The sequence below is a fragment of the Populus trichocarpa genome, chromosome 10, assembly GCF_000002775.5.
Source record: "Populus trichocarpa isolate Nisqually-1 chromosome 10, P.trichocarpa_v4.1, whole genome shotgun sequence".
NCBI lineage: Eukaryota > Viridiplantae > Streptophyta > Magnoliopsida > Malpighiales > Salicaceae > Populus > Populus trichocarpa.
The window spans coordinates 13,154,363-13,171,934 of record NC_037294.2 but is presented as its reverse complement, the minus strand read 5'-3'; the positions used below and the strand labels follow the sequence as shown (position 1 = coordinate 13,171,934).

Sequence of the window (17,572 nt, the reverse complement as noted above, 5' to 3'; positions counted from 1 at the left end):
GCTCAAGACTTGGCATTCTGTCAGGGAAAAAAAAGACGAGAGAGAGAGAGAGATCGGGGGGCCTAAATTCAACCCTTAATGTTGGAATATAAGAAGACAATAAAATTTGATAGTAGAGGTCAGATGGCATTGGAATTGTCCTATTCCTATAGTGGAACCTTTTTTTATGAATTTTTTGGAACCAATTCTTCTGAAGAATTCAATTGAAAGCATTCATCGGCTGTGTTCGTGTTCCAAGTCATGCTATTGTGAAAGAGACGCGCATTTGAAAGCATGCTGGTTTTCCTATTTCTGGCAACCTCCTGCTTGATGATGCTAATTTACAGATTCATTTAGTTTAAGATGCGATTCAAATGTTTTCAAAATCTGAATTCTAGATATTGCCTGCAGGGTATAACTGTTTGAACTTTGATGAACTGCAATACTGTAAGAAACATTAGCATAGAAGATGCCTAAGAAATACTAAGTCATGCCATTACATTCAAGTTGCTGAAAATAAAAATGCTTTTCTTTTCTCTTTGCACTACTGATACAATTGATGATTTTCTTTGTCGAATAAGAAATCAATCGGGATAAAACTTGTCTGTATTCTTTCATTGTTACACATGGTTCGATGATCGGCCCTTCATTGTTGATGAGAGTGCAGCCACAGCTTCTCCAACTGTCAAATAAAGGGCGTCAGGGCTCATTACATCACGGACATCATCGGCCCTCTGCAGTTTTTCCAACACTTCCCCCCCAGGATTCACCAACACAAGCTGCGATGTCAAGGATAAACCAAAGTATTAGTTGCAAACAACTAAAACGCAAGACAGTTGAAAAGAGAAGGCAATTTAGAGCTGCTATGTGCTTGCCTCAGCTCCCGTATTTTCCAGTGCTTTCTTTAAATCCTTCAAGAGTGAGACTCCGCTTGTGTCGATGGAGCTGACAGCTGAAACAAGTACAGGGACTATTTGTAATCTGTTTAATTTACATGGTTGATAGTATGACTATACTACATTGCAATTAGGACTTGATGAGTTAAAGTAGTCAACCATAGCAGGAAATGGTTCAAATATCAATTCCACCAATATAAGCTCTTAAAGAAAACCCAGCTAGCCTAATTTCAGATGCGCAAGATATAATTATGCAATCTATAAAGCTTATAGTTGGAAACAGGAACAAGGAAGAACACAAGATTTTCTGTTTTTAGACTGTTTCAAGATAACAATGCTAATTTCTGCAAAATATTAGCGGTGAACTTACCTGACAGGTCTAGGATCAGAAAATGAATACTTGACTGTCTCTTTGTGTCTTCTTCAGTTTCATATTCATCTATCCATCTCAGAATCCTGTTACAAAGTTAAAGGAGAGTTACCCTCAAAAAAGAAAAAAGAAGGAAAAATTAAAGGAGAATTGTTAGAGTCACGATGGGAAGTGCAAGTATGCTTTATGAGCTACGGAATGCACAGACAAACCTTTCTTTGAGGTAGGTTGTATTGGCAAAGTTGATTGGAGCTTCAATGCTTAAAATGAGGAAACCAGGGATCCTCATAGCTTCCTTGTAATGATGAAGATTACGGAATATATCTGTCCCAGGTATGTTTCCCAGAACCAGAGTCTTTGGCCTTGTGACTTGAAGAAGGATCTTGAATATTGATATCCCTACCTGTTCATCAACAGCATCATGGTTGTTTTGTATCATCAATAACATGAAAGCAGGAATCACTTCATAGTGTCTTTTCCCAAGATAATTGGAAAAAGGAAAAGCAACTTAAATCCTAATTAATAAGTAATTCCTGTTTACTTTTTCAAGCCTGGACAGGTTTAGTTCTGGTAACATTATCTAAAACTTGAAAACTCACCGCAATGGCAAGGCCGTCCTGGACAGAGACAAGAATAACACCAAAGAACGCACACAACATCACAACAAAATCAAATTTGTCGATCTTCCATATCTGGCAAGCAGCTGGGATGTCTATAAGGCCAATTACTGCTGTTACTATGATGGCACCCAATACAACATTTGGGGTGTATTGGAATAGAGGCATTAGGAAGAGGAGGGTCACCATAACTGTCACTGACATTATAATGTTGGAAACTGCTGTTTTGGCTCCTGCATTGTGATTGACAGCAGAACGAGAGAAAGCACCTGAAATTCAAAGTTCTGTTATAATACCATTGATGTGTCTTCTATTTTTAAGCACTTAATAGCATAACACAAAAGAAAGACAGGATAGTAGACTGTATATGTTAGCACCTGTTGTAACATAACAGGAAGTGGCGGAGCCAATCACATTCATCAACCCAATTGCCATCATTTCCTTGTTACCATCTACCTGGTAGTTCTTCAAAGCAGCAAAAGTCCTTCCAACTGCTATGCCTTCCTGTTTGAAATAAAGTTCAACATAAGCAAAAGCATACCAGCTTTTCTGTCTAACGGATGCCAAACGTCCAAGGCAAGGTCAGATTGTATGATTTCTGGTTATGATACTAAGTGTTGGCAATCTGCTGCCTTAATATTTTCATTCATCAATGTTGCAAAACTCGACTCTAATCACGGCAAATGATACCAAAGTCAATGAAAATCTATTGCGCCTGTCATCCCTATAGCAAGTCTGTTAACTATTCCTTCGCATTAACAACACATTTCATAGTCAATGAAAATCTATTGCGCCTGTCATCCCTATAGCAAGTCTGTTAACTATTCCTTCGCATTAACAACACATTTCATAAGTGTATCCAAACAGAAACTAAAGAAGTTTCGGTTCCTATGAAATTTCTGAAAAAGCTGTATTTCAAAAGTGCTAAGCCACTTCTAGCACAGTGTAAAACACCAGTAATCATAGAACTTGAAACTTCAGCCCATCAGCCAACCTGACCATAAAGCTTAGTTTAAACACAGTCCGTTCAGGATTTTGAATTGGTTGATCCATGTATTGTTAATCCCATTAAACTAGCTATAGCTTCTAGATAATCTAGCTATTAGTCCAGAAGATATGAAATATAATTGCAAGGCAGATCAGCTCTATCCATGGTTGCTCGTTTAAGTTTGAAAAATCCAGAGTCCAGCTTAGCCGCGCAAACACTATAGATGGTATGAAAATAATTGCAAGAAAGTAAAACAGAAACTTACAGTGAGGGAAATAATGCCAGTAACAAGGCCAGTTTTCACAACTAGTCCAAGGTAGCTTCCATGAAAATGCAACATGTTCCATGAGGGAGGGTTTAGCCCTTCTTGTAACTTTCCAATCTAATAAATAGCAAAAGGGCCTAATGATAAGCAACATGTATCCATGAAGGGGTGTTATGTTAATGTGGGACTTGAAAACTTACAACACTGATTCCATGACGTTGAGCCTTGAATGCAAAAACCAAGACAGTAGATAGTATCACCGACACAAGAGGGGCTCCAGCTGAAACCCAAAACAGCTTTGGTTTTTTCATGCTCTGCGGGGCACACATTCCAATGCAAACAGTCAAACACAGTTTCAAATGCCATTCGTGTGGTTTTAAGATTTTTTTTTTATATAACTTTTGATGGTTATGATTAAAATAAAAATAAGTTAAAAAAAAGGTTTGATTAGTAAGGTTAGTTTGATTTAGATATGGTAAAAATTATGGTTCAAATTTATATACAGTAAAAAACTTGTATAAAATATTTGGTAGTTGTATGATTGTGGTTGTTTTTCAAAATGTTTTTTACTTAAAAATGCATTAAAATAATATATTTTTATTTAAAAAAAATTACTTTTTATATTAGCGCATCAAAATGATCTAAAAAAATCAAAAAAATATTAATTTGGAGCAAAGAAAAAAATAAAAAAAATATTCAAAATTTTTTAAAAGCGTTTTTAAAACTAAAAAATAAATAGTATTTTACGAAACTCAATTAAAAAAACATATAAAAATTACTTTATAAAAACTACTTTTTAAACTTAATTTTTTAATAAATACCATAGAATAAGACATAGGTTTTACAGTTATCACTGTGATTTTTACATCACAAATATAAAAACAGATGAAAAACAAACGTATCATGCCTTAATCGAGGATAATATCTTTCTTTCATTGAGGGTACTAATTAAATGCATCGGACTTCTATATCACTGTAGATAAAGACAGGAATGTTTTAAACTCGTCATCCGTCCATCTATTTGCGAGACCATCCCATCCATACGATTAGAGGAAAATTATTCACAAACAAATAAATTATACTAATTTTTGTCCTTTGACAGTCTTTTCTTTAGTGTTGATGAAAATCTTATTTCTTTGATCATTTACTGGAAATTTTATTTAAGTTTTTCTTTTTTCTTTTTTGGAATCCATTTTATGATTTTAAGCTGTCAAGATGAAATCATCGCATTCAAAGGAGCTGGCTCTTGACTTGAAAACATCGGGTTTCTCCATAGATTTCCGCCTATTATCTAGTCCGTGGGATCCACTTGAGCCCATAACAGAAGTTGGGCTGGCTTATATACCAAAACATATCTGAACCAAGCCCATTTAGCACAAAAGGAGATTTATATATGAAAAAATATGCATTTTCTTTTCATTTTATTAACATTTCTTTTTCTTTTTTTCAAAAAATTAATTTCTTTTTTAATGGAAATACGCCGCTCTGACGGCACAGAGTATCTGTATACCATAGCTAGCTTACCTACAGTGAAATAAATTAATATAAACCAATATATAATGGCAGAGGCCAGAGAGGGTATATGATATTCTTATCGTCATAAGAGACGATATATGTGACAGAACTGAACAGGAAAGGATTCTATTATAGCAGAACAGGAAAGGAACGATTGCAGTTAATGATAAAACTGAAAAGAGGCAACCAGGAAGATGCTAAAAAGGGTTGATGATGAAAATAGACAATAAAACCGTCTGCAATATATTTTTTTAGTCAAATAAATTAACGAACAGGATTTGATTCTTTAGGCGGTAAAAGCACTTTATGAGAGTATACAAATACCATGTACTCAATAAGTTTCTTCAAGAAAAGAGATGAAGAGAGTGGAAAGAATGACGTACAACGTGTCTTGCCAGTAGAAGGAACACGAGGAAGCAAAATCCCATCAGTACTGTTTGCCATGACCACTGCAAGAACATCATCCAAATGGTCAGGATTATCCAGTCAATTTTTTATTAGGGTTCTAGGAGTATCATATAATTAGCTGAAAAACTGTCAAACATGTTGCGCAAGACTCTTTTTTTTTTGGTTCAGGGTAATTGTCTCAAGCGGCTGCATAACGGGATGGCCTTTCGATCTTTCAGAGTTTGAACATGAAATCTTCAAATAAAATCTCAAATCTTAACCCTTGGATTGTCTGTCAGGTCTAACTTTATGTAGTAATGATGCATAATGATTGGATAATTTTTTTTTTGGTTGAATAATGATTGGATAATTAAGATAGGAAGGCCTTAGCTAGTTTAGCAGCCACTCGAGCGATAACACTCCCATCTAAGTTTGTTATCAAGTGGATTAATTACGCTATAATTATAATGTCGATTGGTAGAATAGTGGGAACCTCACCTTGCACAAACTAGGAAGGGGTGTTGTGGTTGAAACTATGATTAATGCTTAAACTTTCAACTCCTTCAATTGATTATGTATGTTTGTGCTTTGGCGAGGGGTAAACTGACTAATTACCTCATTGGTGTTGTGGAAAACGGAGCTCAAAACAGGAACCAGTTCCATTTGTTTGGTGAAATGAGTGATTCCAAGGAGGCTTTTTAATTGTTGTAGAGAGACTATGATAGCAGCTCCAGCCATGAATCCAATTAGAGTTGCCTTGGAAAGAAAATCAATAATGAAGCCAAGCCTGCAACCATTCAGTCCGACACAGAATTAGTACTTTTCAAGAGAAAATTAGAAAATTTAGAAGAAGAAAAATACCTGAAAGAAAAAAAAGAAAAAGAAAAAGAAAACTTACCTTAGCAATCCTAATGAAGCTTGGAAGAGGCCAGCAAAGAAGGTTGAGGAAAAAGCTAGTTGAAGAAACAACAGAGGGTCATTGGTAGGAGATACTTCTTGCTTAAGCATTGATCCCAGTATAAGAGAAGCAATAGAAACAGGTCCTACTGCAAGGTCCCTAGAGCTTCCAAGAACAGCGTATACAAGAGGAGGGACAAAGCTTGAATCTGCATATTTTGTTTCAAGGAAAAGAAAATCCAATCAAACATTATTGTATACGAGTAGTAAGATGAAAAATACAAGCCAGTCAGAACTATATTTTACTCACAAAGACCGACTATGGGAGGTAGACTTGCTAGCTTAGCATAACTGATGCCCTGAAAAGATGTTTAGACAGAAGGGTCAAATTAATGGATAAAGATATTGTATAATTACAATCTTGTTCTTAGGAAAAAAAAGACATTTGGTTACTGACCTGTGGAATGGCTAAGCTGGCAATGGTAAGGCCAGAAACAATATCAGATTTGAAAAGCTTGAAGCTGTAATTAGGACCCCATTGAAGAATAGGAAAGAAATACTTAGCAGCAAGTATCCATTTCTTTCCCAATGGCTGTCCTTTGAATTGCCGCAGAGGGTCATCAGGGAAGAAGGTTTCTTTAAGTCTGCTCTTGAGCTTCTGTATTGTGCTCCTATGGGGTGGTGGGACAACTTTGTGCACCTCCATAGGTGTTATTTCTAGGCAATGATCAGGTTGCAAGCTATTGCTGGCGTTTGGCTCCATTATATGGAGAGAATTTTCGTTTTCCTGGTGTGGTTTGTTTGAGCAATGCCTCTAGTTTTATTTGAGTCTCCACCCTATTAATCAAATTTCTCCAGACCGCTAACAAACAAAGCACCTGTCACCAAGACAGCAAGAAAAGCTATGGAGAGAGAGACAGAGAGAGAGGGGGGGGGTCGGCTGTTGATTAGGCCTTATCAAACTAGCATTCCCCTATAGACCCCACAAACTCCTTTTGCTTCTTACAAAGATACACACCTAAATCAGTTTCTGTAAATGTTGCATGTTCACCTTTTTCGTATGGTCGTTGCCCTGTTGTCTATTGATATCTAGACGAAGAGTTGATTATATTAGAATTTAATTAACAAGAACTAGCATTTAATTAAATTGTTAGTATCCCTGCGAACGGTCCACAGATGTTCCAAATTTCTAATCCTAAAGGCTCATAACTTTTGATTGGAAAGAACTGCATGCCATGCTATATGTGTACGAAAAGTTCATTAGCAGAACTGTTACTCCTTTTTTAAAAGAGAACGAAAAGGTGACGAGGTGCTAAATAACCTGCGGCACCATTCATTGGCGTTCTGGTTGCAAGAATGGAAGACAGGGGAGCTATCCGCACATTTATAATTATCATATGATTCATATCCACACTTATCTCAAGGGATTTTACTTTAAGCATACCGTAATGAAGTTTAGATTACCGCCATGAAAAAGGTCATGAGACGTATAGAGTTACCATCAAAGGCTACACTAAAACTTAATCCTCACATTGCTAATTAACCAACCCCATGTTAAAGGCTATAGTTCATTAGTGTTGCTTCAGAGCACTACGATTTGAATTATGTCTAAGTTTAATCTCGTTTCTTTTAAAATCAATGTGCTTGAGCTCAATAAATTTGATCAATCGTACTGTTTCTAGCACAGCAGGCTCTGGAATATTCATTTGAAAGCCAGATTCCACTATTTTTTCTTCCTTTTGGAGTTAAAACTTGAAATCCCAGCCTTTCGATGGGGCATATTTTTATATCAGCTTTGTGTCTTGGATATATATCAGTTTATTTAAATCATCTAGCCTCATTCAATCTTCATGTCTTCGCAGCTTTACTTCTTCCAACTTTTTTGACTGTGCCCCTCTTTTGCCGGCAGATTATTAACATGTGAATTAACTGGCCCGTGATCATCATCTCTAAAAATTTGAGTTTGCAATTTAAGAGAGGAGTAATGAACATTGAAGGCCAACATTAACGAGCATGCCCTAGAGTTGGCCATGTGGCAAATGTGGCTTGCCGAAGTTGGAATATCCTGAAGAATGTGCTGCCTCCCCGGTCTTCAATTTTGTCTCCAATTCAGATATGGTGCGTTTCTCTGTAAGCTGGTTATGGGTTTTATGAAGATGGTTACAAGCCTTCAATACAATACAGAGATGGACATCGTGTGCATTCTGTACCACTAAGTAGACCGTCTGTAGAAAACCCAAGTTGCCACACACCTCAGCTGCCATGACATGCCACAAAACAACGACCATTCGTGGTTTTCTACATTATTATTATTTTTATTTAATGGATATTTGCACAAGTTTTGAGTATCGAGATTCAATGCCTCATTGTTCGAATCTTAAATAAAAAATTTATACCCGAACTCTTGCATTTATGAAAAGACTATAGCTCTATTAAGTTTTGATTTACAGATAAATTAAGTTTTGATTTACAGATAAATTTACTCGGAACACTTTTGCTCTTGTTCGTGGTCCTGATGGAATTTAGCTGCAAAGTCTTAGTGACCCTCTTTAATATTGGGATGGCCACCGTTCCTGTGCTTTCTTTAACTGCGATGCGAAGTCCGAACACACGATAAGTCGAGATTGTATATCTCCTTGGCCCAGACTCCTGTCAGAATATGTTAACGACCCAATCTGCTGCTTCATTGCACAAAAACATGTGCCTTACGATATGAAAGAAACCCTACCATTCCAAGCTGGATGATTGAATATAGGAATAAGAAATCAACATGCAAATGATACCAGACAAATCTACACGCAAGTAACTCTTTATGTCACGGAGTAGGGAATCTTCATTCAGTTTAATTAATTACTCGACTGATCAGCATACTATATTTGTCGTGTCACGGGAGAGGTGTGAGTAATATCGGCCGAGCCCTGACCTTGAATACTGATCAGAGGCAATCACACTACCCCTATCAGGCAAGAATATACTGAATAGACTGGTATCAGTGGAGTGGGGTGCAGGTTTCACTTTCGAATCCAATTAGCATAGTTTATTCCACTTGCTTATGTTTAATGCTTAAGCTTTTCTATAGGGGAGTGGCTGTATTAAATAATGTTAGCTTATCCTTGTGTAAGAATATCTTAAGTGGCAATTTGGACCCACCGGAAAGTGGTTTCACCTTTTCAGATCAGCCTTACAAGGGAAGGCCACCTGTAACTGCCAATGTATAATTATACGCACCACAATTATTTTCGAAGCTCATATGAATTGACCACTTTTGAACCTCGACTGTGACAAGAGATAAGTTAGGCTTTGGATTTCCGAATCGTCATCAAAGCTAGCTCTTTTATTCTCCCATGCTTGGCGATTCCCTTGCACTTGCTTTGTTGTGGAAACTCAAGAATGATAAGGTTTTAAAGAAATTAAAGGATAGAAAAAGAAGGGATTGGAAAAGAAAAAAAGTAATCATTTTTTTTGTGTGGAAAGGATTGACAATGTGACACATAAAGTTAAGGTCCAAGTAAAAGAAAAACAAAGGATTGTTTGAGGTGCTTATCTTCTTTGTTTTTTCATCTATCTGATTGAAGCCATGCACTCATCAGCTCACTTTCTAGCTAGTGTGGCCACGGGCCACTAGTCTTGAGTACAATCAGCCTAAAATTGGATCATGGTCGGTGCACTTACATTGCTTGCTAGATTGTGTAGGTTGTGGATTTGTATGGTTATGGTGTTTATATAGATGGTCCAGAGTCACACAATTGTCACTAATTATGACTGCTGACTTATGTCGCCACCAAAACACATAATTGTCATCGTCTCAAGTAACTTGGGATTATTTTCTTCCATGATTTTTTTTCCAAATCAAGGTGCTCTGCTTTGAGATGCCAGAACACATACTTCTTTTACTTCGAACCCAACTCTTCGAGAAACATGAGTTTCTATCTCGAATGACGGCACACACATTTTTTTCCTTCCCAGAAGGTTATTGGTTGATTTTAAGTTATCTTTTGTAACAAAAGAAAATGACTTTGTACTTTGAGAGTGAAGGATATAAGCCATCAATGCGCAGTTTAAGGTACAAAGTAAGGACCTTCTAGTTAATTCCATGATTTGCATCAAGCTTAATTATTGCCTGCTCATCCTTGAACCAGGCTAAAAAAAACAAGTATTCGTAATTTGCTGGTGGAAGACCACTAGACGCTCCGTATCGCAATGCTATATATGTAGGATAATCCGAGCAAGTCTTGAGAAAAATGGCATATGTTAACAACATGGGACGCAATTTCTTTTTTGCTCGCCAGTTCTGAAGCCCTTGATATTCTGAATAATTCCTTTTTTTTCTTTCTTTTTTGCATTATGTTCTAATTAATTGAACGCCCTTCTCAAATCCCATGGTGATGAAACTGTATACTATTCATCATCGTAGGTTTTGTATTTTTGTTTAGCTACTAGCATTCGAGGAACAACATATTAATTGAATTTTGAGATTTTTTTTTAATGAAGGGATAAAATTTAGAGATGGGAAAATACTAATTTATTGTGCTGCTCGAAACCTTGTTAAAAAAATCTCCAGTTGTTTAATTATTGCGAGAGAGACCGATGAGGATATGAATATTCAGTGAAGATTATGAAATGGACAGCCACTTCGAAGATTCACCCGAATAGATCAGCATGATCGCAGCTAGCAATCAATAATCATACTATAAGAAATTCTCAGACCATGAATCACTGCACCAACTTGTAATTGCAGCTGATCATACGTACAAAGGCATGAAAGACATGTCTTTCTTCTCGGCCACCACCAGTTGTTTGTTTCTCAAAAGAAGGATCGATCATGCATTCGCACCTAGCTCTACTTTCTCAAGTATGGTTGACGACATTACAAGGACCGCATCTTCTTTTTCCTTCCTTTTTATATTCCATCTCTCATCACCTTGCCGCCCAAGACATATGGCCTGTCTTTGCTGTTTCAAAAGGTTTTCAACATCTAATTAAAGACAACTGCTACTTTATACGAACAGTAGCATCACATTTTATTAAAAGTTGTGGTTCTAACTTTATTTTCACGTGTGGATATTATACCTGTTCCGTGAACTTGTCCTCAGTGTCCCTGGAAGAAGAATTCCACTCCACAACCCAACATCAGCTGAAAAATGGATCTTAACAATTAGGAGAATTCCCTGAACTGCTCCTTGATCCCCTAACAGGTCCTTTTTTAATTCACGTATTTATCCTCTAACAAGTCCTCTTTTATATCACCTTTTAATTATGTCAAAGAACCATCTCAATCCAATAACTTAAGCTATTAAGTAAGGTCCCAGGATATGATTTATATTATTCTCTAACACACCCCCTCAAGTGAAAGCCTTTTGGGCTTGAAACTTGCACAAATCCACATTATCTTATGCTTAATTTTTTTATCAAATAAATGGGGATGGTGAGATTCGAACTCGAGACCACTTGGTTATCAAGGCTCTGATACCATGTCAAAGAACCATTTCAACCCAATAGCTTAAGCTATTAGGTAAGGTCCCAGGATATGATTTATATTACTCTCTAATCAATTATAATGAAAATGTCTCCCAAGATATCAGAAGAAAATATGTAAAAGAATTGGAAGTTGAGAAAAACAAAGCAAAGAAATAGAAAAGGTTGAAATACAAAAAAATTAAATGACTTGTAAAAAAAGTGAAACCTGAGATGTAAACGGGAAGCTTGGAAAACCCTCACCACCACAAAACTTATATTGTTCTGATTGGAAGTAGAAATTCGCGCCGTCGCCACGCTATGGTAACGGTTGTTTTAATATATCTTTTTTCTCTTCTGTATTTTTTGTTAGGTTTTCCAATTTTTCTCTATGTTTTCTTTTTTCTTTTTACTATTTGTTGTATTGGTGGAGAAAGTTTTTTCGCTACAAAACACACAAGTGGCGAAAAACTTTAGCATATTTGTTGTATCCCCTACTTTAATATTACTTTAAATTTCTGGATTCCACACGTCTTCAATATTTTATATTAATTTAATATATAATAGAATATAATTTAAAATATCTCAAAGATAAAATTACGTTGTTGTTTTTTCTCTCTATAAAATAACAAGATTTATGAGTTATAAATACACTATAAAATCTTTAAAAAAAATTAACAATCTCTTCATTATCTGTTGCATATATATGTATTTTTCAGAGTATCTCTCTTTAAAATATTATTGTATATTCTTTTTCTATAAAGTCACTGATTTTACCATTAAAAAATCATCACGTCCATAAAAAAATATTTTACTGGTACCAGTTTACAAAATATCACCTTCTACCGATCATCTAGTTTACCAAATATTACATGCTATTAATTACCCATTCATATTAATATAATAACATATTTTAACTATAAAAAATATGTCAGATTATTCAACTAAAAATTTAACTAATTATTAACGTATCAATTTTATCCATAAATATCTTGGATTTTGATACTAATCCGAAATGTGTACCCTGGTCCCTGCGAATCAACGTTTCTAGCAGCTGCATCAATTATTCTCTGTATCTGAACTTTTCATCTTAACCTGTCTGAAACTCTGCGGTGGTGCATCATGGCAATAATGGGGGTCTTGGAACGTTGTCATTGTCCCTCTTGTATGATGCATGTGTCTTAAGATAGATCCAAATTTGTGAGGTCAAATCATCAGCTTCTTTTTTCCACGGCAGCATGTAACCATTTTTAAATGTCATCAAATATACTATTCTCCAATTATTTTCAAATTAGATCAATTTAAATTTTAAAGCAACATGGATAGCAAGTACTCTAATTAGTTGCCACGTAGCAAAGGATACTCCTTTCAGATGGCAATGGCAAGGATCACAATGATACGTCAAAATGTGCAGTTCTTTCTGATGCGAAAACTGTTATCGTGGAACCAATTTTAGTTTTCTTTTCTTTTTTTTAATAATAAAGATATTTTCAAACCACACTTCACCTATTGAAGGTTAATCTCTCTCCTCAGTAGATTTTTAAGAAGTCTAATCATATCTGAATTAATATATTCATAAAAAAATATTTTTTCTACGGTCTCAGTTAAGATTTGAATTTTTAATAATATTATATTAAAAAAAATCTAATTACACTATTTATTTTTGTATTTCAAAAATTATTTTTTTATATTTTCATATCATTTTAATATACAAACATAAAAAATAACTGTTACTGTGATACCAATTTTTTTAAGCATTTAAACACTATCAATTTTAGTAATTCAGTCAAAAAAAAATCTCCTTACAGCTTAAGTTTGGGACTGCAGCCCAATATACTTAAGTTACTATAATATAGTAATCATCTTCTCATCATTAAGTGGGCGTGCCGGAGTGGTTATCGGGCATGACTAGAAATCATGTGGGCTCTGCCCGCGCAGGTTCGAATCCTGCCGCTCACGCGTTATTATCTTTCTTTTATTGTGTTTCCTCTTTTTTTTTCCCTGAACCCCAGGATTATATTTCTTAAGGAATTCAGAGCCAGGTTAATAGTGCAAACCATCCAACACTTTTCATTTTATCTTGGATCGATTTATATACATTTGCTTTTCTGACCTTGTACTCGCTATCCATAAATGAATTAGTCTCCATCGCCACTATTGAGTTAAATGAACATAATGTGGTTATGAAATGGTAAGCATTTAATCAATTAAAAAAAAAGAATTTATAAGCCTCAATCTTGATTTTTCATTCTGAAATAACATGTCACAGTGCGAGTCACCTGGTTCGAACCTTTTTTTATGCATTTTTTATTTTATTCACGTGGTAAACGAAAAGAAAAGAATGTTTATATAATATGCTTTGTATGGACTCCCAAGTCATATTTTCTCGATACATGGGAGTTTTTTGGATGAGATCCTTTGTTATTCTAGTAAGGAAAATGACAAATCATGTTTTTAAAAATTCAAATCGGTTAAATAACATAATTGAGATTCTATTCGAATTTTAATTTCAAGTACATGATCTAACATGTTCTGGATCTAAATCCATTTATTTTACTGCAAGAATTTATATGTATTTCTGAAAACATACGAGGACCAAGAACCTTTCAATTGATGACTGATTTGTATAATATTATTAAACACGAGGATTAAAATAGTTTTTTTGAAAACCAAAGAGACAAAATGAACAGAAAATCTATTTTCTAGCTGGGACAAGCCAGTTATGTAAATGGAACAGGCATGCATATTGCCGGGCCGGGAGGATATGGATTTGTGGAGTGATTCTTTAACATATATGGGCTGGATACTGGGCAAAACCTTTTTGACAGAGTAGAATTTGGGATTGGTTAATGGGCGACCGGAACCCAGACTCGTATCCATCCCGCAGTCCTTACCCATACTCGAAACATGGATGCCCATAATTAATGGCACGCAGCCCTCCATTTAAAACCCTAACAAAACCCTAGGATCTAAGTCTAGAACCTTCTGTTTCTCTCTAGAGAAACTTGATCCCCCAACCCCTTCCTCCTCCTGCAATCCCTCTTTTTTTAAAAGGAAACATTCAGAACTGCAGCTCCACTCTTTCACTTTGCCGAAACAGTTTTTTTAACAAAAGAGAAAAGAATGGCAAGGCGCTTGATTCCTACCCTCAACCGCGTCCTGGTGGAGAAGATCGTCCCTCCCTCCAAAACAACTGCTGGAATTCTCCTCCCCGAGACATCTACTAAGGTATCTCATTCACTTTTGCTTTTATCTATATTTCAGCGTTAATTCCTGTTTACATTTAATATTATAATTGAATTTGGGTGGTGGTGATTTGCCTGAAAACAGCTGAACTCAGGGAAAGTGATATCCGTGGGTCCTGGGTTAAGGAGCCCTGAAGGGAACACTATCCCTCCAGCTGTGAAGGAAGGTGACACTGTGCTTTTGCCTTCATATGGGGGTACCCAAGTCAAGCTTGGTGAAAAAGAGTAAGTGCTTCATGTGTATTGATTTAATTTTTGTGTATTATGATATTCTTTTAATGGTTTGACTATCCGTGTATTTATTTATTTTTGTTGTTGTTGGGTCTGTGTTGGTTGTTCTTTTTCCTTTGCAGGTATGTTTTGTACAGGGACGAGGATATCTTGGGCACTTTACATGAGTAGAAATTGGTTGCAGTCCATTTAAATGGGTTTTTGTTTTTTGGGAACTATATTTAGGTTTTTGGGGTTAAGGCCCTGGTTTCTATGGATGTAACTGGTAACAGATTGGGTTTTTTTAAATTGAATTAAAGTTAGTCTTCTTTAGAATATGAGAATGGCACTTATCTGTCTCTGTTTTCTGGGGGTTTCCCCCTTGTTTTTGCATTATTTTCGTCTTTAACTAGACTGAAACAGAACCATATGGGAATAAGTACATGACTGATTCAAGTATTGGTTAATTTGACGATGACTTTCGAGTTCATGGTGGAAATGGCTCTGAGATTTTGCTGTAGAGTTTGTCGTTGTTATTGTCAGCATAGGTGCTGGTGTCTTAAAAACAATCAGCATTGACTTACTGATTAGAGCAAATGGGTCGTGGATGAACGGATAGGTTGGCCTATCCGTTGATGCTATATATGCTATCAATGATTGAAATGTTAAATGCCAGTGAATTGGTGTTTGCACTTCTGATTTTTTTCAAGACTAATGATTGATCATTCCAATATCATACTTCAATGACATTTGTGGATGTAACTCGATTTAAATAACTGGATTATATCTCGTAGATGCTAGCTTGGTTGTGAGAATGCATGGTAGGATTATTGTTCTTTGTATTCTCTTATTGGTTATTGCTTTGAGGAATTTAGTTTGGCGCGTTTGCCATGAGATGCCAAGTGAGGTTTAGATTTACAGCAAATTAAAATTCAGATTATGCATTATGGCCGAAAGGGAGATCATTAAAAGATTTGAGCTGTATTGAGTTAATTATTCGGAGAGACTTCGACAGTAAAGGTTTTATCTAGTGTCTATGGAGAGTCGGAGACTCAGTTGAAAACATGATTTCTTTTTTGGAATTTAGATATGCGACTCCCAGACAACCAGTCCGTTCTGAGATATGGATCTTGAAATTTCGAGATTTTTGCATTTTAAAGTTGTTGGCAGAATAGGGGGATGGTCATGGTTATGAAACCTGAAAGGCTTGATCTGGATCTTGTTCTTCCAGAGTTTGGATCTGTCCAGGTTGAAAAATAGAGGAATGGTTAAATTAGCCAAATCTAAGTTGATTTATGACCATGGGTTGCCAAATTTAAGTTGATCTAAGATCCTGTTGATTCGGGACAAAACCTGGTTTTTAATGTGTTGATTTTTTTTTGGGTTAAAAGTACGGCATTTTGATTTTTAACTATGATTATAATTGTCATAAGATCTGCACCATTTTAAAGAATGAATATTCATTGGTGATGATCGGCATGCCTGGCATTGCATTAAAGGGTGATGAATTTGTTCCAGGCAAAGTGTTGGAGCAATCCACATCTCTCGGACCACCAGACAGTACATTGCAACTGGCGATGCTAATTCTACTCTGTATTGCTCCCTTTTATTTTTCTTCTTTTCAGTACAAGTCAATTGAGTCATCTCATATTAATTCCCAATAAGTTTACTTTTAAAACTGGTTAGGCAAGGAATCGAGTTGGAAGAATTTTTATTTTATCAATTTCGTTAGTTTTTTTTTCAATCCCATTCTTTTTTTTTCAACTGGTTGGATTGTTTTTAAATTGATCAAGTTGACTGTATCATGTCTATAAAACTCCCACACAAATTAATTTTAAACACGAGCTAAGCAAGTATATAGATTATAAGGGTTTTTTATGTTAATTTTTTTTTTTAATTTTATTCTCATATCCTTTTACTGTTAGGTTAGGTTTACTGTTTGGTTGGGTTGTTCTTGAACCGATTAAGTCGACCAGATCATATTAAAACAATTTCTATATGGTTTAATTTTAACCTAGTCTAGACAAAAAATGGAGAAATTTCAAAATTAACCCAGGTTTAGTAATAATACAAAATAGTTTTTCATGATATGAAAATTTTAGTTACATTAAAAAAAAAAAAACTGATCTCAACTGCAATCTTAGTGCCAGCCTAGTAATTTGCAAAATCATCTTGTGAGGCCCAAAATTCCAATCTACATGGTTGACCCCTCTAGTACTGTCTGTTCTCACATCCATGTCCGTGTGCTTGCGTCTCCTGAGGCCGTGATTGAGGAGATAAACAAGGAAGACAACTGGACAACCTGAAGTTAGTTTCTTAGTAGCCCCACAACAACATAGTGAGAAAGTGTAATGTATAGGCTAAGGAGGCAATGAACTGTCTGATTGGAAAATCTCAGTGACCATACGTGAGTCGCTGTCCTGATTTGCCAAGAGAAGTGCTCTTTTCGGTGGCAAATTTCATGTGTTGCGTTTTTTTTTTCAGGGGTGGAAAGAATATCTCTAGGATAATTTGCGCGTCAGCAAGAACAACTAAATATTTTTTAAATGATTTAAGAAAATGTATTCTAGCTTACACGAGAATACCCACGATGAAAATCGATTTTCCATTTCTTTCCGTTGCCTCCCATACCAAAGTTTGAAGAGCTGCTTTCTTATCGAGCACACGAGGAGAGGCTACTTTTCAAGCCAACCTCACCTGCCTCGTTTGATCATGGAAAAAGCAGCACATGGTGTCCCCGTTCATTATC

General features: G+C 35.8%; 2 protein-coding genes and 1 non-coding gene across 3 annotated transcripts; 2 read left to right on the top strand and 1 right to left on the bottom strand.

The window, feature by feature from the left end:
* Positions 1 to 422: 422 nt before the first annotated feature.
* On the bottom strand, positions 423 to 6,760 carry LOC7459780 (probable sulfate transporter 3.3). Its single transcript, XM_002314767.4, has 13 exons — positions 6,372 to 6,760; positions 6,225 to 6,273; positions 5,916 to 6,123; positions 5,633 to 5,804; positions 5,014 to 5,079; positions 3,316 to 3,429; positions 3,116 to 3,232; positions 2,240 to 2,366; positions 1,845 to 2,131; positions 1,458 to 1,648; positions 1,246 to 1,331; positions 855 to 931; positions 423 to 758 (listed from the first exon to the last, which is right to left on the bottom strand). The coding sequence occupies exons 1-13, from the start codon at positions 6,675 to 6,677 to the stop codon at positions 600 to 602; spliced, it is 1,959 nt and encodes a 652-aa protein (XP_002314803.4). The 5' UTR covers positions 6,678 to 6,760; the 3' UTR covers positions 423 to 599.
* Positions 6,761 to 13,245: 6,485 nt separating this feature from the next.
* On the top strand, positions 13,246 to 13,327 carry TRNAS-AGA (transfer RNA serine (anticodon AGA)). The gene has a single exon. It is a non-coding gene; the product is annotated as a tRNA-Ser (tRNA).
* A 980-nt stretch (positions 13,328 to 14,307) lies between these two features.
* Positions 14,308 to 15,161, top strand: LOC7459779 (10 kDa chaperonin, mitochondrial). Its single transcript, XM_002315844.4, has 3 exons — positions 14,308 to 14,596; positions 14,699 to 14,838; positions 14,967 to 15,161. Exons 1-3 carry the CDS (start codon positions 14,492 to 14,494, stop codon positions 15,013 to 15,015), a joined length of 294 nt encoding a protein of 97 aa, XP_002315880.1. The 5' UTR covers positions 14,308 to 14,491; the 3' UTR covers positions 15,016 to 15,161.
* The last annotated feature ends 2,411 nt before the right edge of the window (positions 15,162 to 17,572 follow it).

What these genes read in the sequence shown, in the direction of transcription:
- LOC7459779 (XM_002315844.4), top strand. Translation starts at nt 14,492, where the DNA reads ATGGCAAGGCGCTTGATTCCTACCCTCAACCGCGTCCTGGTGGAGAAG. An exon ending in TCCCCGAGACATCTACTAAG is followed by an intron (nt 14,597 to 14,698) that starts GTATCTCATTCA and finishes GCCTGAAAACAG; the next exon opens with CTGAACTCAGGGAAAGTGAT. An exon ending in GTCAAGCTTGGTGAAAAAGA is followed by an intron (nt 14,839 to 14,966) that starts GTAAGTGCTTCA and finishes TTTCCTTTGCAG; the next exon opens with GTATGTTTTGTACAGGGACG.
- LOC7459780 (XM_002314767.4), bottom strand. Translation starts at nt 6,677, where the DNA reads ATGGAGCCAAACGCCAGCAATAGCTTGCAACCTGATCATTGCCTAGAA. An exon ending in CTGGCATTATTTCCCTCACT is followed by an intron (nt 2,367 to 3,115) that starts GTAAGTTTCTGT and finishes TATTTCAAACAG; the next exon opens with GAAGGCATAGCAGTTGGAAG. An exon ending in TCTGATCCTAGACCTGTCAG is followed by an intron (nt 932 to 1,245) that starts GTAAGTTCACCG and finishes TACTTGTTTCAG; the next exon opens with CTGTCAGCTCCATCGACACA.